The sequence below is a fragment of the Wyeomyia smithii genome, chromosome 1 (genome assembly GCF_029784165.1).
Source record: "Wyeomyia smithii strain HCP4-BCI-WySm-NY-G18 chromosome 1, ASM2978416v1, whole genome shotgun sequence".
Classification (NCBI taxonomy): Eukaryota; Metazoa; Arthropoda; class Insecta; order Diptera; family Culicidae; genus Wyeomyia; species Wyeomyia smithii.
The window spans coordinates 69,171,258-69,198,059 of record NC_073694.1 but is presented as its reverse complement, the minus strand read 5'-3'; the positions used below and the strand labels follow the sequence as shown (position 1 = coordinate 69,198,059).

Sequence of the window (26,802 nt, the reverse complement as noted above, 5' to 3'; positions counted from 1 at the left end):
TTACGTCGCAGAATTAGCTGCAATTCAGTACACTCTAGGGATTATCGAAAAAATGCCCACGGACCATTATTTCATCTTTACGGACAGTCTCAGTTCCATTGAGGCTCTCCGATCGATGAAAGATGTTAAGCACTCTCCGTATTTCCTGGGGAAAATACGGGAACATCTGAGTGCTTTATCCGAAAAATCTACTCAGATTACCTTAGCGTGGGTCCCTTCTCACTGCTCGATACCGGGTAATGAGAAAGCGGACTCTTTGGCTAAGGTGGGCGCAACAAACGGTGATATTTATGTAAGACCAATTGCCTTTAATGAATTTTTCGCATTTGTACGTCAGAATACGATCATCAGTTGGCAAAATTCTTGGACCAAGGGGGAACTGGGAAGGTGGTTACATTCCATAATCCCCAAGGTATCGACGAACCCGTGGTTCAAGGGGTTGGATGTAGGTCAGGATTTCATTTGCGTGATGTCCCGGCTTATGTCCAATCACTATAGATTTGACGCGCATCTCCGTCGTGTTGGGCTCGGGGAGAGTGGTATCTGTGCCTGTGGTGAAGGTTATCACGACATAGAGCACGTTGTTTGGTCATGCCCTGTACACCGTGACGCCAGGTCTAGATTAATAGCTTCCCTGCAGGCCGAAGGTAGGCAGCCGGCTGTTCCTGTTCGTGATGTCTTGGCGAGCCGTGACCTATCCTACATGTCCCTTATATACGTTTTCCTGAAATCCATCCACGCCCCAGTTTAGTCCTATCTCCTTCCGCCTACATCCAACCAAACGACAAGAACACGTTAAGACCCCGGATCCGGAAACAGCAATCAGACCCGCACGATACTCTCAAGGCCCGATGGAAACAACCCAATATGCCAGTCCGTAATATCTTGGCCCAGCAGCGGAACAAATTTAATATGCTGCTTACCTATGGCAATGAAAACCTTCAAACAGCAAACCTGTGCTTTTAATGCAAAATATTCAAGCTTTAAGTTAGATTTAGTTTCAGCTCGTAGTCGGCAGCGAGGATAAAAAATTTGCTTTTAGTTATTAAGATACTTTAGAAAGTAAGCTACCAGATATAATTGGCGCCGTTAAACATTGAATTGTATTTGTGCCGTGTCAAATAAACTATAGATGAAGAAAAAAAAAATCATTTGTTTTCTTCAAATTTCAGTTGTTCAATTTAATATCCGATGAAATGTTTGTTTATTATCTGATGAAGCTCTTATATAGGCCAAATGATGCATTCCCAATTTACTAGGTCCACAACTCTGCCGACCGTGCTTGGGAAAGCGCGGTATAACGACCAATCAGAGGTCGAATTTTGTGTTTTGACAAGGCTTAAGAGTTTTCAATAGTACAATAGTTCGAATGATAAAATTGCAATTTCATGCATTTGGTAGGAATCTTAGAAGATTTTCTAACCGATTGCTGCAAAAACGAAGGAAATCCATCGAATACTAACCGATTTATTAGCATTTGAAATTTTTCTCACTTTTTTCAGTTTTAGATTTTCATTTTACATCCCTATGTAGCCGAACTTCCTGAGAGAAGTATTCTAATTCAAAATTAAATCTTCATTAATTCATTTGTTATCCTTATAAGGACAATTGTTCAATTTATCATAGGATGTAGTGTTTATCTTACATCTTTGTGTTACCTTGCTAGTGAGGACTAAGGCGCACGGTGAACACAATGAGAAAGGTGTTTTCACATTGAAAACTAGACACGGCTTTACTGGAGGAAGTGTTGGCAAATGCATCTACCGCTAATACCACCGCTATCATACGAAAGCGCGTCGTTTCATGTGGGGAATATCAACAACGGAAAATGACGCGCGTCTAAGCATAACCCGAACTGTTTCGCCGTGCTGCTCCCATTTACCTTTACATCGCCCTCAGGGAAGTACCGGCTGCATCTGCATCTACCGCTGAGGCTGTCACTATACTGCTGTTGGTACCAAAAGCTATTAACTCTTCAAATAAGTGTGTTATTTGTTCTCAAAAGAACAATTGTTTAATTCAAAATCGGATTTACGCAATCGCATCTCTGTAATATTACAGACAATAATATTCTTCTGAACAAACTGATACAACTTTCCCATTAGGCCTCTGCCATAATAGACGCGAACCGATTCGCTCAGCTGTAGGTTAATGTACAGCCATCAGTAGAGCTGTACATCAACCTACGGCCGAGCGAATCGGTTCGCGCCGCTTTTCGCGTCTACTATGGCAGAGGCCTTAGAGAAAGTTGCTGGCTGATGTATTCACTTCATGCAAGCCTGCTGCTGATGCTTCCCGCTACCACACTGAAACAGCATTTCAGTGAAGGGAGTGTCGTTGCATCAGTTGACCCTGCTACTATCGATGCTGATATACCCGCTGCAACACCTACGCTATGCATAGCCATGCCACAGTTGTGGCCGCTATACGCTGGCCCAACTGCTGAGTACCTGCAACGCTATCCGTAGCCATGCCACAGTTGTGGCCGCCATTGGTATCCGCTGTACCTGCATCTGCTGGCCTTGCTGCTATCGATGGTGAGATCCGCTGAAACTGCTACACTTATTCGCAGCCATGCCACAGTTGTGGCCGCTATCCGCTATCGGTACCCACTGCTCGCTCCCGCTGCTGCTAAGGGAGGACTGCTGTCGTCGCTGTTCAGAACTACTATGAGCGGCTTCGACTAAAACAGGCTCTTATATAAGGATGAAAATAGGAATGAATTATTTTACGTACGTGGTGGAATGATATAACTTGAAAAATATGTGTGACTTCATTCTGGTTCAGAGCGATCATTTGATAAGCTCCACCTCTTTTTTCAGTTTCTAAAGTTTTTCCTCAGTTTCGTAGCACGGATGCACAAAAATGATTTCTTGTGAATATTCTGTCGAGCCGGACCGATAGCACTCTCATTGAAGCAACAAAATAAAATGTTTTGTGTCGTGTTGCGCAGCTTGGTTGAAGAAAATGTTCCCGTCCCCATGTCGCATGTAAGCAGATTACTGCGTTCAGTAGACAGTAGATAGTGTATCCAGCGAATAAACACCGATGGTGCTCTCACACACGCAACGGTTTTAACCCGTATCTTATTGCGGTTTGTAACATCAAGCGATTTCGTTTGCTCGCTGTTGCGTGTTGCATCATGTTGCAACTTGGCAGCAGGGAGACGACGAAATTCTGTTTATGCTGATTGATTGAATCGACTTCATATTAGCTCTGCATAGTCGAACTAATTGCTTTTGTGGATGCGTACTAACAGGGCAGTTTATTATTCAATGTCGGTTATGCTGATCGCAGCCTTTGCGCTGCCCCTACAGTGGGGGGTTTACTAAATAAAGTGAAAATTAGACAACTACAACAGAATTTGATTGCATCCCGCACAGAATGTCTGCTTGTGTTGATGCCAGAAAATTATTAACCTTCAATTATTTTTTTATCTGCCTTCAAAAAAGCATTTTGCTGTTCAAAATCGGTTGCTAATTACAACCTTTGAGCTGCCCTAACATTGGGGGAATTAAGATACACGGACAACATGCACTGTGGAAGCTATTCCACATTCAGTAAATTAGACGGGTGCGACAAATTTAAATTGCTAGGATGCAACACAGAATACTTGCTTGCGTTGACAAAAATTATTAACTTCCAATGACTTGTTTATTTGCCTTCAAAAAGGCATTTTGATTCCCAAAATTGGATTTCCTGATGGCAATCTTCATGCTGCCCCAACACGGGGGGAATAATGGCTGTCTGGCGACACACGCTGAGAAAAACCGCGCTGCTCCTGAGACGTGGTGACCAACCACAGAGCTAGTGCTGCTGCTAAAGAAGGACGACAGCTGTTGTCGCTGTCTAGAACTATTATGAGCGGCTCCGGCTGAAACAGGCTCTTACATAGGCCAAATAGCATGTTTTAAATTGCAAGGTATATGATCCTGTCGACCGTGCTTGGGAAGCAAGCATATAACGACCAATCAGAGGTCGAATTTTTCGTTTTGACAAGGCTTGACTATTTTCAATAGTACAATAGTGTGAATAATAAAATTACAATCATCTTATTTTGGGAAGAATCTTAGAAGATTTTCCAATCTATTGCTGCAAGAACGAAGGAAATCCATCGAATACTAACCGATTTATTAGCATTTGAAATTGGACATATTTTTCACTTTTTTCGGTTTTAGATTTTCATTTCACATCCCTATGTAGCCGAACTTCCTGAGAGAAGTATTCTACTGCAAAACAACGGTGACATGTAGTTTTTTTACATGAGAAGATTCGTGATGTTCAGGAAAGACATTTGAGAAAAAATACGTAAATATCGTATCGTTTTCAATCGTTTGAAATCAAAAAAATAAGCGGTGACATGTAGTTTTTTTACATGAGAAGATTCGTGAACTTCAGAAAAGAAATGTTAGTTGATATTCAGGAAAAAACATTTGAAGAATAATAAAAGAAATATGTTTACGTAAAATTGAAATACTGCTCACAAAACTACGTAGAACATGCAAAATCATGACTTTTAGGCTCAATTCGCCTTTAAATTAAAGTTCAAAGCGATGACAAGTGATTTTTTTACATTAAAATGTTCGGTAATGTTCAGGAAGGACCTCTGAGGAGAAATAATAGGTATAAAAACTAATAAAAATTTATATATTGTTCACAAAACTACGTGAAACATGCAAAATCATGACTTTTTGTGCTGGATTTGCCTCCAAATCGAAATCTGAAGTGGTGACATGTGATTTATTTTAAATTAAGATGTTAGATGATATCCAGGAAAGACATTTGGAAAAAAAAGATAACTGTTTATTTAATATTGAAATATTATTCATAAAATTTCGTAAAGCATGCAAAATCATGGTTTTTTACATTAAAATTTTAAATGAAATATTAAAAACGTTCTGAATTTTGAAACCTTTAATCGCGAGCATCGCCGGGAACATTCAACTAGTTGAATATAAAATTGCTTCTGAAAACACAATTTTGAAAACAACGATTAATCCAAAGCAAATTTGTACCAATTTTTTAATATTCTACGTAACAGAGAGTTGTTTTCACACGAGTTGCAGACTCAATTACCAGCGTTCTATATCAGTTTGTGCCACGAGTATCGCTAGTGATTGAATCTTGTATATGATACATGAGTGAGGTATATTTCTATTTTGAAATTTTTGCGGTTTGAAGCTGACCTTATTTCGATTATTGGCACGGTTGGCGTTTTCTAAGCGACGAAACAGACCTTCAACCTAAGATTAAAAGCCTCTGTTAAAATGTTTAATAAATGCTAAACGAGAGGAACTCATAATTCATCAATCAATAAAAACTGACACCCTTATTAACGATTTCTCATTGTCTGCCGCCTGCCAGTATTGTCAAACCAACAAGAGAACAACACGATTCGGTCGCGTCGCATGTTTTTCAGCATTGAACCGTTGACCAATGTTGGTTCAGCCAAAACCCGTCAATAAACCCCGGTGCCAAAAGTCTTTTGACGAGCAGTGTGTCATATCGCACAGTTTCTGTGCGAATTGCCAGCAGATGCATTCGTAAAACAATGCGTGTCAAGGCGTTTTTCATCGCTCATCTTTCACAAATACTAGGGATAAATGAGTATAGCTTCGGCTCATTCAACTTTTTTTGTCATATTTTGTCGTTCGACTTACTTTCAATGTTTAAACGTTAAGGTTTACACTGATCTGTGGTGTTCTTTTTCGTAATCTTCTGAATTCATTACCTACGTGATCTGGATTTAAATCAGGTTAAATCTCGTGTTAAACAGAGCTTACGTGTAAATCACACCTAACTTCTTGGCATCGGGCTTAAACTCGAAGACAGCACCTAGATGCAAAACTAGCCGAATCAGGCTGTACAGGTTTTTCTGCACTGCCAGAGCAGTGACATAAAACTCTCAACAAGACAGGCGCTGCTTTTTTACAAACCAAATGTTGATGCTCGACGATGCACAAAAGTATGGACAAATTCAATAGGAGGAATGTGGCTGAGGCCAAACTAGCCTGCCTTCTCACAGGCGATATCGCGTCTTCTTTTCTCCCTCATCACCAGCTCTCGTACCCTCGCCGACCACGAAACGGTGGGCGGTACGTTGAATGTCCAGTTTTGCGTCACTTACAATCCTGAAGAAACGACCGTGTGAGGAACCCGTAAGGTAAGGGGTCAAAGTTGCGTAAGTAAGCGAAGATGAGCACGGTTGCCCGCTAAAGCACGCGATCACAAGCCGACGAATGTTTTGATAAAATATAAAGATACGAAAGTTTGACAGTAGGGATGTTGTCATAACCTACCTTTTCTAAGCTTGCAGAACCATTACACAATCGCTAACAAGGCTATGGGAATGGATTAATAACTCTTCTCTTTTGTTATCTTCTGCAGACGGTCGCGAGGAAAATGTGCGGACCAAACGTGGCCGTAAGCCCCGCGTTTCGGTGCTGCCTACCCGGGTCGATGCGGAACCGAGCCAAAATCTGGACAACGGAGAATCCGCAGGAGATGACTCGCCGGTAATACCACCCGGATTCCTGAGCCCCTCGGTGCAAGAGTATCTCGAGCTGGGAAAGTCGATTCCTGGTGAGTTTACTGGAAAAACTTTCGCAAAAGGCCATTTCGTACGATATTAATTAAGTTAAATTCACATACATATTTGCCCGCAGGATTATTTCGCAATAATTAATTTATATTCGAATTCACTTTGCAATTAGCAAGTTTTTTTCATTCTTTCACATTGCTGGACACAGTGCCAAAACGTGGAAAGCAAAAAGTACACAAGAAATTCTTTTTCAGAGTAGCTGAAAAACGCGGCCATCAACCATGTTTCTAGGCGATAGGTTTTGAAGCAAATTGGGCTGGATGTATGATGCAGAAGAATGGGAAAGAGATAGCGCGCGCATTACGCCCATTAGTGAAACATCGTGTATAGCCATTATTTATTTATCCGAAGCGCGTGCCAACCGGAAAAGTGGCACACTGCAGCAGTACGTACGCGAAGGCAAATTGCATCCGGTGGTGTTGCAGTGTACAGCGACAAACGGAAAGTTTCCTGGGGGTTGATTTACGTGTCAAGCTTTTTTTAAAATTTCGATTGAGTTCAACGAAAGTTTTTGTGAAGCTTTGAAGCGAATTGAAATTACAATAAATAGAAAATTTTATTGCTTAATTTTCGTTCTCATTATACTTTGTTCGATTTTTTCCCACTTTCTCTTTTTTTCAATCATCCTTTTTCTGCTCAGTAACAACGTGCTGTTCATTTGTTTTAGTTTTAGTTTTATGTACTAGCGATGTTACGTTAAAGGTAAAATTTACCTTTGTTTGAGTTTCTATTTGTTTTATTTAGAGTCAATTTGAGATTAGTTTATCTTTCATTGTTTGGTACATCTTTTGGCTTCCAGTGTATTTTGAAGCTTTTCACTTCTTTAGCCTATTCTTTTCGCAGTGGCATCCCTGTATTATTTGATCGATATACTCTTGATGAATATTTATGTATTGAAAACAAAACCGAAAGCTCTAAAAAAATCGATTTCTTCCAATTAAGTCACACTAAATATTTAAAATCTCAATTGTGCAAAATAGTACAGACGTGTTAACAACCTTCTCAGATTTGACCTAAAGTTTGGGGAGTTTTTCATATAAGGTCACTGAGCAAAAAATTATCCCACAATAGATCAACGATTCTGGTCGCACTGAAGAAGTCCATACAGGTAAAAAAAATGCAAAAATCCCAACTATAGTATCGATTGTACCTCTCCTTGCTCCGTGGGACCCAGACCTTTTTTGTAAAAATTACCATTTTCAGCCAAAAACCCTTTCTTGTTTTTAAATTATGGTCAGGCATCTCAAGAGTACAACCTTTTTTAATGTCTCAGAATACACAGAATGTTCTCATAATACTTTTTCTTTTGCTGTTTGTTCACAAGAGCATCACAAAAGAAAACGAAAAATGCATTTCGTGCGTCGATTTGGTATTATTTGAAGAATGTTTTCGGAATAAAGAATGTAGAAGAGAGAAGAAGCTGTTTTTTTATAAATCGTTCGTATCAGCACTAACAGTACGTTTCGGTAACAGCTCAAATCCACCGGAGACATTTTTTCCCTTTTTTTATTTGCCTATGAAGGATGTCGTGTGACGTCTGTTGAAAAAGGCTGTAGGAAGTATAAGAGTAAAAAGTTAAATACAGACTGCTCGGTACCGGTACTCGCCAATAGAGCGGCTGTGTACTGAAAGATGTGTGTATCGCATACCGAATGTTATATGCAACCAAACAACATGTTTTCTGTCGACTGTCTTTATGTTGCCAATACAACTACTGTCATAGAGGAACGTTCTCGACTGTCATAAAAAACTGTCATCGCGTGGTACATTTTTTCCCTGATTATGGTTATATATTTATAACACAGTCTAAAAATAACTGATAAGAAAATTGAGCTAGAAAATTAAGCTAGAAAAAATAAGCTAAACATGCTATAACTTTGTAAGGAAAAGTCCTGGAGATGTGTGACCTTCAGCAAAAACGTGTGTTTTGTATGTCCAAATGCTTCTTAAGAACAACGTTTTCTTGTGAAATGTAACTAACAAAAGTTAAGCACAAACAACTAATTTTTAAGTAACTTTTATAGAACATACTCTGTAATCCTGTACCCAATGAAGATAGGAATTTTGATTGTTCAGCAAAGTTTCATATTTTTGCACATTCTAAAATAGTATTTACATCATGATTCCACTTGCCTCTTTTTAACCTATACGTTCTTGAAGTTATCGAAAAAATAAGCTAAAATATGATATAACTTTGTCCTGGAGATATATAATCTTTGGCAAAAATGTGTGTTTTGTGTGCCCCAACAATTCCAACACCTTTGTTCAAAATGCAACTAACAAAAATTAAGTACAAAAAACTAACTTTTAAGTAAGCTCCATGTAATATACTTTATAACTTTGTACCTAAAAAAGATAGGATTTTCATTTGTTCGACAAAGTTTCATATGTTTGAATCTTCTACAACTTTGCTGAATAAACTATTCATCTATCTCTTAACACAAAAAAGTTATTTTTTTTAATTAAGAATAGTGAACTTTTCATATTTTTTAACAATTTTCGATTAGGCGGGTCATTCATACAAACATTTGTTCCGAAGACACTATGAAGTAGGGATGTAACGGATATCCGCATCCGCATTTGCAAATGCGGAATGAAAATTGACATCCGCATCAACATCTGCATCCGTAATCACATATCCGCATCCGCATCTGCAGATGTCTGAAAAATCACATTCGTAACATCCCTGCATGAAGCTAGGATGAAGGTGAAAGGCGCTATGGAATTAGGCTCCACTTTTTGCCTCATTGGACCACTGTGCATCGCCTCAAGCATGTTACTAAAGCGGATAAACATACTATGGGTGGATAAAATTTCTGGAGGTTTAGATACGATTATTTTAGTCTGGAGTGAAGTTTTGGTGTGAAAGAGTCTGAGGAAAAGTTCCCCCTTTGATATTGAATGATCAGATTTCTACTGAGATTCAAACCTTTTCTTTTTGTTATACAGATCGAACTCGATTATCCGCAGACACGGTTATTAGAAGGCTTGATTTTACGGAGAAAATGGTTCGATTATCGGGAGTCATTTTGGCTTCCAATAACTTCAAAATTTGGTTTAGGTTAGAATTTAAAAGTTCAAAATTAATGAAAAAAAAATTCCTTATGAATATCCAAGCAACTGGCAACACTTCCGGTCAAATTTTGACGTGACATGGCTTTATGGCTTTGTTTTCTGTACTGAGATGATTTCTGTAAAATTGAAAATGAAACTGGTAAAGGTTCCGTCAGATTTCAAATGATAATAACAGCATAACTACATGATGGGTAACCATAACCAATATGGATAGATAGGATGTAGGACAATCTTTTAATACGCTAGTTATCATTATTTTCAAGGACAATATTACGCGAACAATGAACCAATCACATGCGAGCACAGACGATATGAAAAGACACCAACCATTCTCTGTAGCAATATAAAAAAAAAAATTCACAGAGTCGCCCCATCCCAGCAGTATGTTTGCTGCCATGAACTTAGACTGATTTGATGTCTCGAAGGTAAGGGTTTATAGCAAAGTTTGAAACAACCCTTTCCCTCGAATAATTTCTAAACCTGCTGTTAGAGCGTAATAAAAACTGATGTCTTGAAAGAAAACTCTCGTCGTCTATCATTGCAGCAACCTATTCGCATGCAATCAAGGAGAAAGTGCAATGCGGCTGCTTATGGTGATTGAAAGTTTATCCAATGAATATGGTTATCATAAAACCCATAAGTTGAACAAGAGTTGAATTTTTGCAACGATTATAAGTAACAGTTATACCTCGATTATACACACCCTCGATTATACGCACCCTCGATTTTGAGTACTTCGATTTTACGCACATTTTACCTCGATTTTACGCACATTTTACCTCGATTTTACGCACACTTTTTTCAAACACATTTTAAATTCGTATGTTTTCTTCATTAAATTGTGCGTAATGAAGGGTTATATATATTAGACATGGTTCACTAATAGAGGGCCGTCTATATAGACTGCGAAACCTGCCGAAAACCGGGAGACAGTAACAACAAGACCTCTTTTGCGAAACAGTGAACTTTTTTAAGGTTGTACACGTGTCTAACGCGTAAAATATTTGATGTCGTACGCACACAATCTCTTTTGGAGTAATTTACTAAAACTTTTATATAAAACGTGTACTGTTACAAGCTAGAGGAGCTGTTTTCAATGCCTCCTTAGCATTAGTATATGGGTAAAAATAAATGTGTGAGTCACACATATCCTCTCTCTCACACACACGCACACACACTCGCACACACACAGACACATACACACATACACACATACACACACGCACACACACACACAAACATACACACACAAACACATATACGCACACATATACGCACACATATACATACACATATACGCGCACACATATACACACACACATACGCGCACACATGTACGCACATACATATATACGCACATCCACATATATACGCACATCCACACACACATATACGCACATACACACACATACACACACATACACACACATACACACGCAAACACACATATATACTCACATACACACACGCCCATTTCATTTTTTTTCAAGTAATTCCTTTCAAGCATTTTGCTTATGTTCTGGGTGAGTTTCCCACGGCACATTAGAGAACGTCTATTATTTACGTAACGCAAATAATTACCTTCATCGACCCCGCTTCTATTTCACTCTCTTTTTTGGATCCTTAATATTGTTTCTATGAGTTGTCAAGCTTTCCAACCCCCCTATCGAACATTACATACTAATTGGATGACCCTCACATGTTTTCTTGCACATTTCTGATCACGGAAGTTGATTTTTGACTTTGAAAAAAATTAAAAATTCTGATTCGATTTTATGAACAATTCGATTTTACGCACATTTCAAAAACAAGAAGGTGCGTAAAATCGAGGTATAACTGTATAGATTTCTTTATTTCATTTTATCTTCGACCAAAGCACGTGATTTTTTTGTCTATTTACTAAGATTTATTGAGAATCATTTTTACATTTCAACTTTGATATTTTATTTTTTCATTTTTAATTTTACAAAAAATATACGTATATTAGCTGTCTTCATAATACAGTGAATATAATTGTTGGCAAATGAAAATAAACTTGTCAAGCAAAAAATTAGAATAAACCTCCCAAGTAACAATTTAAGTCGTACTGCATTCTTTTAGCGGTTTTCATGACCAATTTCGCAAAATTGCTGTTAGAACTAAAAATACTATCAGAACCTCCTGATAACCGCTATAAGTTTGCTTTACAGCCAAGTGGCCCACCCTTGCCAAGCTTATTGAATCAATTATAAGAATGGCAATAAAACTGCTTTAAAACCACATGGAAAGAGTACCGCATACTATAAGCAACTGGCATTACCTCTTTAAGAGCGCAATAAGTTTGGTTGCATTATTGCGCTCTGCTACTTGCCACAATAAATCCAAATCAACTTTTCATTGCTTGACAGCAACCGTAATAAGTTGATTTGTTGTGCCGTTCCTGCACACACACCAGAACATCACGCCACTTTTTTTAATAAGGAAATCTCTCGTCGCGGGAGAAATGTTTCACCTGTGTTGGTTATCATCGTGCAATCGATTTTGTTTGATGGTGATATTGTAGAAAGATAAGGAATAAGGAGGGATTTTTGGTAGGTTTTGTAGCTCTCAAGCATATGCGCATGAAATTTTGTCGTGCATTTTGAGATCATAGGCGCTTAAAATTTATGCGCCATCAGAATAGTAAGGGCTTACAAAAATGATCTCATTGTTAGCAAAAATGAATTGGATTGTTTCAGCTCAGTTTTTCGGAAAAAAAATCTAGCCGTGTTCTTCAATACAGAGATAGATCAAAATCAACTTTGGATATTCAATTTATTTGTTAGTCAAACGACGATTCGATTTTCGTTTCAAGATTATAAAAAGTTTCAAAAATATCAATATGGCGCGGTTGGTAATTAGTTGGCATTAATCGTAGCCGCAATAAGCCTAGTTCAATGATATATATGTTGTAAGGTGCGGCATAGGTTGGATGCCTGCATTATTAGAGAAAAATATGGTAAATCCCTGAGGCCTAGACAACTTTATTTTTATGAAAAATCTGACGTCACACCGACGATAATGAGGAATCGACAAACTTTGATATAAATAGAGAGGTGCACGAAAAATTTAACGATACATACTTAGTTTAATTGAATATTGAATATATTTCGAAATATATCAATAGTGTCTTGCCCCTACCTTATTTTTAAGGACGCATAATTTAACGACATAGGAAATTATTTTCAACCAAAACAAGACAAACTGGCGATAAAATTTAAAAAAAACTACCAAAAAGTACTAAGTTTGCTGTGTTACTTTATTAGATTTTTGGAGTTCTACGTCATCAATGTTCACAAATGCGCTGCAAGATGCTCTAAAGCATTTTACACACATCTTACGGAGACTGCGACAGAATTCTGCATCACACTGAACCAACTCAGCTGCTTTTGTCTCACCTTTATGTATATCATTGCCTGCATATATTTGTTTACAAGTTTGACAGGTTAAAACTGGGCATTTGAATGACCGCAATAAAACTGGTTTCTATGTTATATGACAGCAAGCTGGAATGGTTTTAAGGGGCAATAGATAGTAATAATAAAACCAATAATAAAGCAAAATCGCATTGACTCTTGCCGGTTTTATTGGAAGTTTTATTAGAGTTTTATTGACAGCTATCAGTGTTCATTACGACTTGCTATTTTTGGCAACGGGTTTGACCGCCATAAAACCGTTGGTAATATTCATTGCTGTGATAAAACCGTTAGAAAACCAAGTAGCTATAGAATTGTTACTCGGGCTTTCAAACTTTATCTCCGTTGTAATTGCAGATTACTACCATTTTTTGCAGGAACTTTTTGATAACTTTGTTTGACATATTTTTTCATGTTTCCCTAACGGTAACGGTTTCGAAATTATTTTCAGAGTAAGATTCATATAAAAAATAGATTAAATCAGAGCACAATAAGACAAAACCATTCATTATGATAACGTAAGTATCGTTCGATTTGGTTGTTGAGGAAATAGAGGTAATTCTGCTTTAGACGCATTACGAGAAATTTTTGGGTCTTCAACAATAACGATACGCTTGTGCCTTTTCAAATAAATGTTGTTTGCATAAAAAACACGACAGACAAGATATCGCCAAGTGTAAACGAAATTCTTTCGAGTGTTGTTAAGAGGCTGAGAATAAAAATACGTAAGTCACTGAACTCATGAATTGATTCTGTCTGTGGACTCTATACTAAACTAACTAAAAATCCCTCTAATTCCAGTGTTTGGTCCCCCGTCACCATTTCATGCAACAGTAGGGATGTATACCTTGTACTATTTGAAGTACACTAAAGTCGCTTTTTACGCGGGGGATACGTGCTGCGTAAAAAGAAACCGCGTAAAGAAAAACCGCGTAAATTCCGGAATCCGCGTAAAAAAAAAACGCGTAAATTCCGGAATCCGCGTAAAAAAAAACGCGTAAATTCCGGAATTCGCGTAAAAAACCCGCGTAAAAAGCGACCTTAGTGTATTTGGATTCCGGAACTTACGCGGTTTTTTTTACGCAGATTCCGAAATTTACGCGGTATTTTTTTCTTACGCGGTATTTTTTCTTACGCGGATTCCGTATTTTCTTCACTCGGATTCCGAAATTTACGCGGTTTCTTTTTACGCGGCACGTATCCCTTGCGTAAAAAGCGACTTTAGTGTATACCATAGTATAGAGTACAGCACACGTACTAGTGGTTCGTAATTTTCATATAAGCTGACGGGCTCAGACTTTTTAATTTCACTTCCGTTTTAAGGCCAATAAACTTTTTCAATACAAACAATATTTTTATATCTAAATGAAGATAGTTCATTATTCTTGAGTTTGAAGTTGAGCTTGACTCATATCAAAATCAGGGCCGGATTTAGATACTGGGGGCCCGAGGCAGATATTTTCGTGGGGTTTCTTTTCCTAAAAAAAGTAGAGGTAAGCAAGTTTTATATTTTGATATGACTTAACGCTTCACTGGAAGCTGACGAGGAAAAAAAACTTTTTCATTAATAGAAATACTTAAACAATCCTAATGAAACTTTCTAAGTAGCATCAGGAGAAATTATTTGAAGCTTTTGCTGATTTTGTTTTGACGTGGGACTACGTCTTTCTTCACTATACTAAGGCACATTCTGGGAAAACTGGATTGAACATGTAACGTTTTTGGTTGGCGGAATGGAAGATTTTAGATGCTAACAGCGCTCTAACAACTGTTCCGACTTCAATAGTTAATATACCGTTGGAAAGCTAAAACATACAAGATTTGTAAAACATGATAATTTTAGTTGCCATTTTATCATCACTCCGTGGAAAATACGGGAAAGTTTGAAGGTCGAAAATCCACATACATTTTTCATACGATTGCTATATTTCCCTAACGCAGACTTCAAAAACATAGACGAAATGATTTCACGCATTCAGTCATTGGCTAGCAATGCCAGCTAATTGGCATCGCATTCATCACCCAACGTAAGCGACGAAGAATGAAAGCAGAGATGCATCCACGTGATTGGTTTTTCCCCCAAACAACCAAGTTCCCCACACTGAGTGATGCTATAAAAGGACATTCCGTGTTAAGAGAAGATCATTCCCTGGTCGACCGTCAAGGCGAACAGTTCGGCCTTCGATCTGAGTTGGACCCCACCAGTGGTAATCTAATTCAGATATCGTTGTTGGAATACAGCCCGAAACTGGACGTGATCGGCACTGGGGACCATTGGAAGCCGTTGGAAGGGACCATTGGAAGACTTGGAAGCAGAGTTGCCGTGTCGAAATCTGTGTTTTGACGACAAAAATCTGTGAAAATCTGTGACCAGAGAAAAAAAAATCTGTGATCATATCTGGGATATGATTATTTGTTTAAAAACAAAACGAGATTGATTGAAATGCTTAATATGAACATTAAATTTTTCTCCACTCGACTGAATTAACTATTTAGCTTTTAAAATTGCATTGGAACAGTCAACTTGTTTTTCAACGAAGTGTTTTTCAGGTTGGCATTGAGACTAGATAAGCTGCGTATCAGAGAAAGAGGCTATGATTTAGTCAGGAACGCCAAAATATCGTAAATTCAATCATAATGAGGTGATTCAATCAGGTCACCTCTCTGCACACTTCATTAGGTTAACTAAGCAGCATATGTCGCGAAAAACTAGCATTCCTAGATGGAATCGATAAAAAGGCAAATGTCGGAATTGTAAACGAATTCGAAATTTGCGAAAAGAATGACTCCGGATAATCGAACTATTTTGTACGGATGATTATTTGAGCTTCCGGAAAATCGTACCTTCGAATTAATGAGTTTGGTTTGTAGAAAAAATGTAGGTAATTTGTTATTTCCGGCATTTATGGGAATCTGTGAAAATCTGTTATTTTCCAAAAATATCTGTCATCTGTGATTACAGATTCTTTGATTTGAAAAAGGAAGAAAATTTGTGATTTTACAGAAAAATCTGTGAAAATGGCAGCTCTGCTTGGAAGCCGTTTGGATGCTGCCGATAGTAATTTGTGTAGGTATAGTGTGTCGTATACCAAGTGTGTGTCTGAGTAGCGTTAGCGTGTGTATGTGTGTGTGTGTGTGTGTGAGTCGCGTGTGTATGTGTGTGTGAGTAGCGTGTGTATGTGTGTGTGTGTGAGTAGCGTGTGTGTGTGAGTAGCGTGTGTGTGTGAGTAGCGTGTGTGTGTGTGTGTATGTGTGTGTGTATGTGTGTGTGTGTGTGTGTGTGTGAGTAGCGCGTGTGTGTGTGTGTGTGAGTGTGTGTGTGTGTGTGTGTGTGTGTGTGTGAATGTGTGCGTGAGTGACGTATGTGTGAATGTGTGTGTGAGTGTGTGTGTGAGTAACGTGTGTGTGCAAAATGCATTCATACGAGGCAAATTTATTTATGACAGAATACTTTTATAGGCAACAAGTTAATTATTTTTCCTATTAGTTTGTATGCTATGGTTTATGACATGTGTGTGTTTTTTTTTTGTTCATGGATTGTTGTGTATGGTATTTGTACATTTGGTGTGTGTTATATACTATGGCTATGGCATGAATGAAATTATTACACCCACAATAGTCCCACGCCAAGCCTACGTTTGTGCACCCAAGCACATACCCTTTAACTTTTGTTAAATTTTGTTAAATTTTGCGAATCAAAAATTGTTCCGATCATTATACGATCAAATACAAATACAAATACAAATACAAATTATACATTACCTTTTCTAGATTTTCAAAACAAATTTGCTGTCAAAATCCATAGCAGATACGCGTGTCAAATAAACAACGATTCCGAATTTTATATGAGTCAAACCTCAATTCCAGTCTTTCCGTGTCTTTTTTTTTTCAGCCCAAACATCAATGGGAAAATGGGTGCAATTTGCTTTCTTTTTACTCACTATTATATCCATTTTTCATACTGAACTCGCGACAGACAAACCGAATAAGGCGAACTGAATGAAAATAAATCCTAATAATAAACATGCGAGCATAAAAAGGTTGCGGAGGGGAATAAATGCACTCCAATAAAGGACCAAAATAAGAGTTCGATACATAATTTATCTGTGTCTGCTATTTTCTTTTTAATGAAATAAATTTGAAAATATTAATTTTATATCTGACGAAGGTGAGAGAAAAAAAAAGCATATAGAAAAAAAGAGACTGTTTCCGCCCGGGTTCGAACCGGGGACCTTCTGCGTGTGAAGCAGACGTGATAACCACTACACTACGAAAACTGACGTACTAGGTGATGCTCCGTGCACAAACACATTTAGCAGCGTGAGCCTCTAAACCATATCGTTATTCGTTAGAAGTATAAGTGATCAAGCTTGTATAGTACTAGAGCTAAAAATAAAAACTAGGATGATATGCATAAATAAACAGGGTGGATTCGTTAATTGTTGCCTTATACCCGTCATATGGAAGCCAAGAGTATATTAGCTATTTAAAACGTGAACAATATAAAAAATAATTTTATTAATTTAGATTTAAATAATAATCATCTCGTCTTCTTCCCCAGGCCGCCCCGGAACAGACTATCCTATTTTGGCTGCTGTACCATACACTAACTTCTACTGTGATGAGCAGGACTATCCAGGCTTCTTTGCGGACATGGAAACCAGGTGCCAAGGTAAATATTGAAAATTAAAAAACAAAATTGTTGATATTCTACGAATAATATCTGCCTGTTTTATTGCCTCTTTTAGGTTGGCACTATTGCGACATCGACGGCCGGCAGGCGACGTTCCTGTGCCCCAACGGAACCCAGTTCTCGCAGGCCGTCTTCGTGTGCGACTGGTGGTTCAATGTCCGGTGCGATCTGTCCCCGCGGCTGTACGCCATCAATGCCCGGCTCTACCAGCGTCCGAAGGTGAACCCGACCCGGAAGCATCGGGTTATAACGAAACAGCTAGTTGAGGACATTTTCAACAAATGAGCCATTTTATTCGAAATGTGTTTTTGTACTGGAAAGAACGCTACGTGGGGTGCTATTCCACCAGCATCCGCCGAGCGAGCGAGTGATCAAAAGAAGTTTGAATGAGGAGCAGAGTGCAGCTTGGGTGTGTGTGATTTTCAAGTAGGGTTTATTCCGTACCCAAACTCGACCGGTCTCACGGCTGGATCCGGTAGAAGGGCTTTCGTGATACTGCCGGGTACAACAGAGCAAGCATTTCACAAAATTGTTTTATATTAAATATTTTAAGTCCTGTCACGATGAGAGACACGGCAGGTATGAATGTGTACAAAGCCAACTTTCAAGAGCCGAATCGCGGCTGTACGCGAAAGTAAAGTTAGTTCTTCTTTCGACCTTTCCCATTCAGAAAATCTAACTGCAATCGTTCAGAACAATGGTAGGTTGGTTCAACGGGTGATTTTTTTTCGTTATAAATTGCCATTTTAAAACATTACTAGATGTATTATGAGCAGAATTACAGTTAGAATAAACAAGAAACTTCAGGATAAATGTTGATTGTAGCGTAAAATTATGAACCAATCTATTGCTCTAGCAATAGATGTATAGTTAAGTCTGTGAAGCGACGAAAGGCAAGCACAGAATTTGAATTTAAATTAAATAAAAGCAAACACAAAAATGTTCATACACACCCCACCATAACCGTCGCACCCCCTCACCAGGGCCTCCCATGAGTATCAGTGTAAGGCCAAACTGTAAATGAAACTAATTTTCAAGCGACTGCGATATTTCTAGCACTACGAAACGAAACGAGGACCTGGATAAAGGCTCGCGTACGGCGCGAAAAAACCTTTCTTAGAGTTTATTTAAGAAGTTTTTTTTCTGTATCTGGCTCAAATGACACAGGAACACCAGCGTTGCTCCACATCACACTATACAAATGTAAATAAACAGTGTTTGCCAACTCGTAATTTTCATCTGAAGCAACTTCGAGTGCGCAAATGTGTAATTTATTTTCATATATTCTTCCTTGTTCTACATTAGTTTTAAGTAAAGTTTTCCAATGTCGAAGATCAAGTGTTGACGAATACTCACAGAGCTATTAGAAGTTTTCCAATTAGCTTGTATGACTATAATTTGGAGTTTTTGCGAATATGAGGCGTTGTTGCAGGGTAGCGTAACTGTGAAGGTGAGCATTTTTGTAAAGTTTACCTGTAAGAATTGTGTTAGAGATTTTCTAATAAATTTAGTTTAAGATACTGCAGTGATGATTTAATCTATCCGAAAATTCTCGAGAAATCCCACCGTTATAGGATTTAAGATTTGAGGGAAATTTGGAATCCCGATTGCTTAAGATTTGCGATTTTACCAAATTCTGTATGGGTACTGTGATTGGCACAAAACGATAACGCGATTCTGTGAGATAGTCTATAGTAATAATAACGTGTTGTTTTGCAACATTAGTTTGCATGCAAGTTACAAGCGTCCTACCTTGCATACAAATTTGTTGAAAAGATATTTTTTTATTCTCGATGTTATTTATCTTTCGCGCGGCTTTTTATCGAAATTTACCGAAATTTACACATTTTAGATGGTTTTATTATGCATTTTACGTGGCACGTTTTACACGCTTACAGAACGACTCCATGTTTTTTCTCACATCATAAAGCTAAAGTAACATTACAAACGCACAAGTGTACGATAAAACTATATTAATCTTTACGAGCTTATAAAATAGTTTTTCGGTAAGTCTGCCTTTTTTCTATTCGCTATCAATGCACTAAATCGTCCTATTTGTTTTTTTTTTCAAGTGCCATATTTTGTAAAAACGAGAATAACAAAACTTACCCAACCACCATCGGAAAGCACAAACAATGTGATATGATTTTGGTTCCTAATCCGCACAGCAGTTTTGGAAAAAATAAATCCATGATTTTATACAGTTCAAAAATAACAAACAAGTTTATTAAACACGCAAGACTTCGAAATTTTGCATGTCAAAAAATTTTACTCTAGTCGTAGGCAGGAGTTAGGAATGCAGTATTTTTAAGCCTAATGTATTAAGAGGTGATTCCCCCGTTACCTTAGCTCGAATTTTCGATCAATTCGACTAATGATGTTTGTTTCGCGTGTCCGAAGTTAATCTAATCGGCAGTATATGAATTTACAATAAAATAATAGCAACGATCAATAAACGAATTATTTTCACAATAGGATGAAGATTCTGATGTATTCACTGTTGTATAACTATAATAAAAATATGAAAAAAAGATCGTGTGGGCTCGTCCGGGATTTGAACCCGGGACCTCTCGCACCCTAAGCGAAAATCATACCCCTAGACCAACGAGCCCGTTAAGAGGTTCGTTGCAAATAGTACTTTGAAAGCTGCATGCTTGCCTGTTTCTATATATAGTCCAGCACATAGGCCTACTAAATGGATGCGACTGTGTGAAAACAGAAATGCAAAAATAAACCAGTTTGGTATGCAGTAGTTGGATAAATTGGTGGCGATTGAGCAGTGGAAAGTTAAATGTAAGGCGAAGTTGGTTATAAGGTAAGGTTAAATGTTTGAGATCTTTCTATCATAGAGACCTTAGGTAGCATTAGTGACGCTTGCATCTTGCAGGCGTATAACACTGGTGCACGTAGAGAAAATAACTATTGAGTTCCATAAGAACCCCTTATGATTTTGCGCCACAAGGATTCCTTATAGAAGTCATAAGTTTGTCTTATGAAATGGAGGGGAAATTTTATTCTCGACTACTAACAATTTTCATATGTCATACTTATAAAATTTATTGGTCGTATGTATGCATGATATAAGAACAGACATATCAAAATCATAGCTTTTCAATATGAACTCCATGAAGAGATTGATATGAATATCATTAGTTGATTGTTATAAAGCTCATAATTGCTGCCATAAAATTTATAATACCAGGGTATGTTAACATGTTTTGTTAAAAAAAAAATTTACTCTAGATCTTATTTATTCTTTACTCACAAATATCGCAAATATATAAAATATAGGTTTTGAAATTCGGGACACAAGTTCGCCTTTGATTCCTCTTGCCGAATGTCGTCAGCGTTGCCCTCTTTAATGATCACAAGCCCTCTTTAATAGTCGCTAGAATAAATATAGATGACATGATATAATGGTAGAATTTGTAGAGATGTACTTACAGTTTTTTTGCTCCAATTTTCAACAACTGACACCAGCTGTGCAAATTTCAGCTTAGCTTTATCCAATATCTTAAAACACTTATCTGACGGTGCACTAGCAATAGGAACAAAAATTCTGGTCTGCCATTTTGCAGATTTAATAAGATATGACTATGGAATTTTCAGAGTGTTGACGTTAAAGAAAATCATAAGTTACGCGTATGGGATGCATATATCGTTTATATGAAAATTCCAAAATATACTTATGAAATTTATAAGCTTGAGATGTAATGCATAAGTGTCTAATGAAATCAAAATTATGCATGTTCATAAGTTGTAACTTATGAAATTCTCAAGTGTTTTTCTCTCAGTGTGGATATCGAGTCTATTTTATGGCGATAAGTACAGGCCCCGTTCGATTTTGGCAACACGTCAAAATTTTTCTTGTTAATATCGAACAATGTCAACAACTAACGGTTTTTTCTTCACCATAGTTTTTTACTTTTTTTGTGTGCTATGATGACTTAGACTCTAGCGATGGCCACCAATGGACTAGTTTTTGGATTTCAAGTCGTTATAGGTGTCGCTAGGTGGGTTTTGGTACAATAATCTGGTAGTATCTGGAACAAAACCGGAATAGGTGCGCAAGTGGCCAATGGCGACCTAGACACTTAAAATGACCACCAAAGTAATTAGAAGCATGGTGCATATGGTAGGCATGGTAATCATTGTTTTGGTCATGGCCATTATATTACCGGAACATGTTCCGGCCATGTATCCGGAACCAGTTGACCGATTCCGGCCATCCTCCTTGGCAACATTAGGGACCATAATACCTTTCTCTTGGCGGGTATTGAACTCAAATTGGTTAAAGGAAAATCGAGAAAACTAAAATATATAAATAAAAAACCGTTTGTTTTTGGCACATATGTGCCAAATTCGAACAGTGCTTAAATTGAACCGTGCCAAAAACGAATCGTGCCAAAATCGAACGAGGTCTGTTGTTAGTTCTATTGTTCATCAGGACCACCATAAGGGAACTGGTGGTAATTAATTATGCTGCAAAAATGAGGACTTACCTATAACTAAAATATGTATTCGTAAGACAGCTAGTTATTCAGAGTTTTCGTTCTAGTAATCGAAATTGTCGCTATTGATCAAAAATCAGAAGTTCAACCCTAGAAAGACAGTCTGCGTCAATTTGACTCCTCGCTTTTAGTGACATTACGCTCTTCTTTTTCAAATAGTGCGAATCCATTACTGTTTTTCAAAAATAGTAGGAGGGTGGTATTCAAGACACGACCGCATGACGTTGGACTACGGTATTCTTATATTCCATTAAAACAAATAATAGAGAGAATTGCAACTCTAGTATTTGCTGCAATTTTATCTAACAGTGCATTTCTGGATGCTGAGACGTTAAAACGTTATAAATAATAATATATACTAAAAGAATGGATATCTTTATTTAATCGCTGTCATTTCATACATATTCGAATCAACCCTTTGTTTGCTGCACTACCAAGACAATCATTTAATTGAGCGAATTGGTAAAATTTTCCTATCTAAGCAAAAAGCAAACTTTACGAAACTATCTTTAATTGGAGCCCAGAACGATTCAACCGAAAATTTTAAATCTGAAAATTGTTTGACATTTAATCGATAAAACTCATGCTAGGTTAGTTCCAGCCCAGCATATAACTTCATGTATTTGAAAAAATAAAAACGTTTGGTTCAATAACTCAATATAGCAAGAGCTCAATCACACGTTTTTCGGTAGTTGTTATCAAGGTTTGGGCGAGTGACAGGAAAATATCTTAACTTCTTCAGTTGTGATTTAGAGCATTTCTAATTGTTTTGTTATTTTTCACGATAGCGACAAGTTTGTTTCTTTCTGTGTGCGAGAAAAAAAACAAAACCGCGCACCGAGAAACAAAAACGAAAATTTAATGAATGCTCATTGAGAAAACTTGCAACTCTTTTTACCAATAACTTATGATACTCAAAAGAACCCGTTTTGATCTAAATCAAATTTCTAGTAAATAAGTGTTGATCATTCATAGGTAGTAATTTTTCCTCGATGAATAAAGACTGGCTGAAGAAGTTAAAATCGCTGCTGTAAAATCAAATTCACGACTGTGTTCGTTAAGACGTTTTAATATTTTCAATGACAATAATAATCTTCGATAAACACCCGCTAAAGTTATTCACACACATGCTATAGCTATCTAAACACGCGTTAAAACTATTCATACACACGCTGTAGCTATAGCTATCCATACACACGCTATTCCTTTCCATACATCCGATACAACTATCTATACACACGCATAAGCTATCCAACCATGCGCTATTACTATCCATACATACGATATAACTAATCATTACACACGCAGCAGCTATCCACACACAAGCTATAACTATCCGTACACACGCTGAAGATATACACGCAATAGCCATAATATGCTACACATGCTAGTGTCTTACACACGCTATAGCTAGCCATACACACGCAACAGCGCCATCCCTATCATCGCAAATGTCATAGCAATACAGATGCACATACGCTATATGTGCACACTGCACACACACCCAACGTTTTCACCCAACGATATCTGAATTGGATTACCGCTGGTGGGGTCCAACTCAGATCGAAGGAGCACCGAACTGAATGAAGAAATGCAGCTTCCCACTACCTCCGCCGCTGCTGCCTGATACCACCGCTCTGGTTCTGCTGCAGCTCAGTTTGGCCGCTGGAATCAGCCACCGCTGCTGATTATACAAGACCGGCCTGGTGGCCTTTCACTTGTTAACTGATGACTGCTATGAGACGACACAGGCTATTATATAGCCCAAAGCAAAAATCCATCCGCGAGCAAACAAGAAGCGAGCTTGTGATTGGTTGAATGTGCACGACTTTTACCACAACTTTTAACTAGTTTAGTATCGAGCACATATTTAAATTATTGTATGACAATCTTGCGCAATATTTCCCCTATCAATCAAGCCATTGGTGTTTAGAATCTGTTCAGTGGTAATGATAAAAGAAGCATTTTAAAACGGTGTTGAAACACCTGTTGCAGCTACCGAAAGCGAGCTCGTTATTGGTTGAAAGCTGTGAGACTGTTTACAAAGTCAGATCGGTTGTATCCGTTAGTGTCGACTGTGCTTGTGAAGAGAGGTGGTGATTGGTTGCTCGGTATGATTTAGACAATCGATGTGATTTATCAATTTTTCAATAGTGTATCTCGAACAATAGGTTATTTTTGTTACATAAATTCAACCGTAAAAGAATTTCTGATCGGTTGATGCCAAAACCTCGAAATTCTGAAAAGAAATGACTGATATATAAGCGCTCAAAACCTGACCACTTTTCCCTGGTTTTCCTCGGTTGAATTACTAGATTTTCAAATTCAGGTGCCTAACTTCGATATAGACGTTAGTCCAACGTCGAAACTGAATTCTGGTATTTGTTATGTATCGTATTATGTATTGTTGTTAACACCGTAATGATCACTCAACAATAAATTTCAAACAGAAAATTGCATTTAAAATGATTAAAATGCATCAAATTAACGCCAGAATAAGATTTTCTTCCCAGGGTTCAGGCCCTGTTATTTAGACTAATTGAAGTAGGCGCCACTGCTTGAGCCATTCTTTACCTTACCATATTTTCTATACATCGTTCACGCTTGCCATAGACAGAAAGGACTATAATTTGCCACTGGAATTTCTAACTCATTTTCTATACAGTATATTCAAAAGTATCTACTCACAACTGATTTGCCAGCAGAGGAGCCTGGTGGCGTTTATTAACTCTTTATGAAAGGAAGCTCAATGATGAACACAAAATTGAACACATTCTAAGCTATATGTGTTTACTTGCGGTTAGTAGAAAAAAAGTAATTTGTTATAAAAAGATATCATAACAAACAAAAAACTATTTGTCAGAAGTGGGATTCGAACCCACGCCTTCAGAGAAGACTACGACCTGAACGTAGCGCCTTAGACCACTCGGCCATCCTGACTTGTGAGAAAGGCAGTGCTCAAACGCATACTATAGCTGTAGGTGTCGCTAGTGCGTGTGGTGAGCAAAACCGATCTACTAAACATACAGTCGTTAGTAACGACTCGTTACTCGATATCGAGGGCGAAAAAAGGTATTTATGTACATATACCTGATCAATTTTACCAACAATTGTTGGGCGGTTTAGGTATTAGTCACCCAAATGAGTAACAAAAAAATGAGTGCGTCACTACATTTTAGTATCCATCGTATAATTCATAAAAAGCCATTTTAGTGAGGTTTGTCACTATAATATAGCAGCTGGAATGACTGTTTCGAAAATTTGTTAACTTAAGACATGTTCTCCTTAAAACGGCTACCTTTTACCGCTACATTCACGCGCAGGGAAACTATAAATAGATTATTCCTATTTTAGCATTAGGTGCTACTCGATTATGCATGAACCAATTGTTCAATTTATCCTATATTGTATTGAGATTTATTGGAAATCAATTCTTACAATTATATGATCATATTTACATTCGTTAATTTCTAACTGATCATTTTTTGAAAACACTGATGAGAAGACTCCCTACAACACATTAGCAACAACGAAACATTTGTGGGAAGCTTATTTTTGTATAGCCTAAGTTCAATAATATTTTTGTTCAACTTTATGAAGATTTCCGACAGTTCTCTCACAATGACATTATACCGATCATGCAAACCACTTAGATGCTAAAAATGTCTATTATCATTGATAGGCATTCGGTGCAGGAAATAGTCCCGACGTTTGATTTATGTCAGCGAAAAATCCGGGAGATCAAACGGTTTGTTTGATCGGTATAGTGTCATCAGCAAAGTTGTAGATAGTACTTTTGTCATTACGAAAGTAAAATAAACATTGTAAAAAATAGATTTAGAAAATATGTTTTTTTTTTTGTTGAAAATGTTATTTTTTTATTTTTTATTTTTCCAAGTTCCGTAAATTATTTTTGGTTAGTTAATATGTAGTTTTTGTAGGAAAAATTCAGAAGTATAAAAAGTGAGTATTTTGAGATATTTAATTTATAATTATATTTTTGTGTTTAAAAGAAAAACTTTTTGTCTCACGGTGTACATTTTTCCCAGAAGGACAAAATTATTGTCTGTAACTTTGCTGAAGACGTTATCCCAATCAAACCAAATGTTCTGGTTTAATTTTTTTCCCGAAATATTTTGACCTTTTTAGTTCTAATTTCTCCATGATCGAACAACCATAAATTTTTAACACTCTTTTGCCGATTTAAAAATATAGATTCAAAAAAATGAGCTGTTTTGGAAAGTTTTATTTTTCAAAGTTTAATTCATAAGAAAAAAATCGAAGAGAGACAAAACTATTATCTATAACTTTGCCGAAGACGTCACACCAATCAAACAAACCGATTTGACCTCAAATATATTAAAATTCATCAACACGATTTTAAAATAACATTTTTACATAGCTTCTAAAAAATGAGTCGTGATTAAAAAACAAAAAACAATAGCACAAAATGGCATCTGGCCCATACAAACATCTACGCAAAGTTTC

The 26,802-nt window shown here is 37.4% G+C and overlaps 2 protein-coding genes and 3 non-coding genes across 6 annotated transcripts in view; 1 reads left to right on the top strand and 4 right to left on the bottom strand.

The window, feature by feature from the left end:
* LOC129718445 (uncharacterized) overlaps positions 1–19,272 on the top strand; it is a 150,558-nt gene extending 131,286 nt beyond the window's left edge. For both annotated transcript variants that reach the window (XM_055669234.1, XM_055669235.1), the window contains exons 3-5: positions 6,388–6,582; positions 17,672–17,782; positions 17,859–19,272. In XM_055669234.1, the coding sequence (XP_055525209.1) occupies positions 6,388–6,582; positions 17,672–17,782; positions 17,859–18,088 (536 nt within the window). In that variant the 3' untranslated portion in view covers positions 18,089–19,272. The remainder of the gene's footprint in view (positions 1–6,387; positions 6,583–17,671; positions 17,783–17,858) is intronic.
* LOC129718443 (RING finger protein 17) overlaps positions 1–26,802 on the bottom strand; it is a 580,234-nt gene that overhangs the window by 152,977 nt on the left and 400,455 nt on the right. The window lies entirely within an intron of this gene.
* On the bottom strand, positions 17,315–17,387 carry Trnav-cac (transfer RNA valine (anticodon CAC)). The gene has a single exon. It is a non-coding gene; the product is annotated as a tRNA-Val (tRNA).
* Trnap-agg (transfer RNA proline (anticodon AGG)) lies at positions 20,343–20,414 on the bottom strand. The gene has a single exon. It is a non-coding gene; the product is annotated as a tRNA-Pro (tRNA).
* On the bottom strand, positions 25,172–25,254 carry Trnal-cag (transfer RNA leucine (anticodon CAG)). Its single transcript has one exon. It is a non-coding gene; the product is annotated as a tRNA-Leu (tRNA).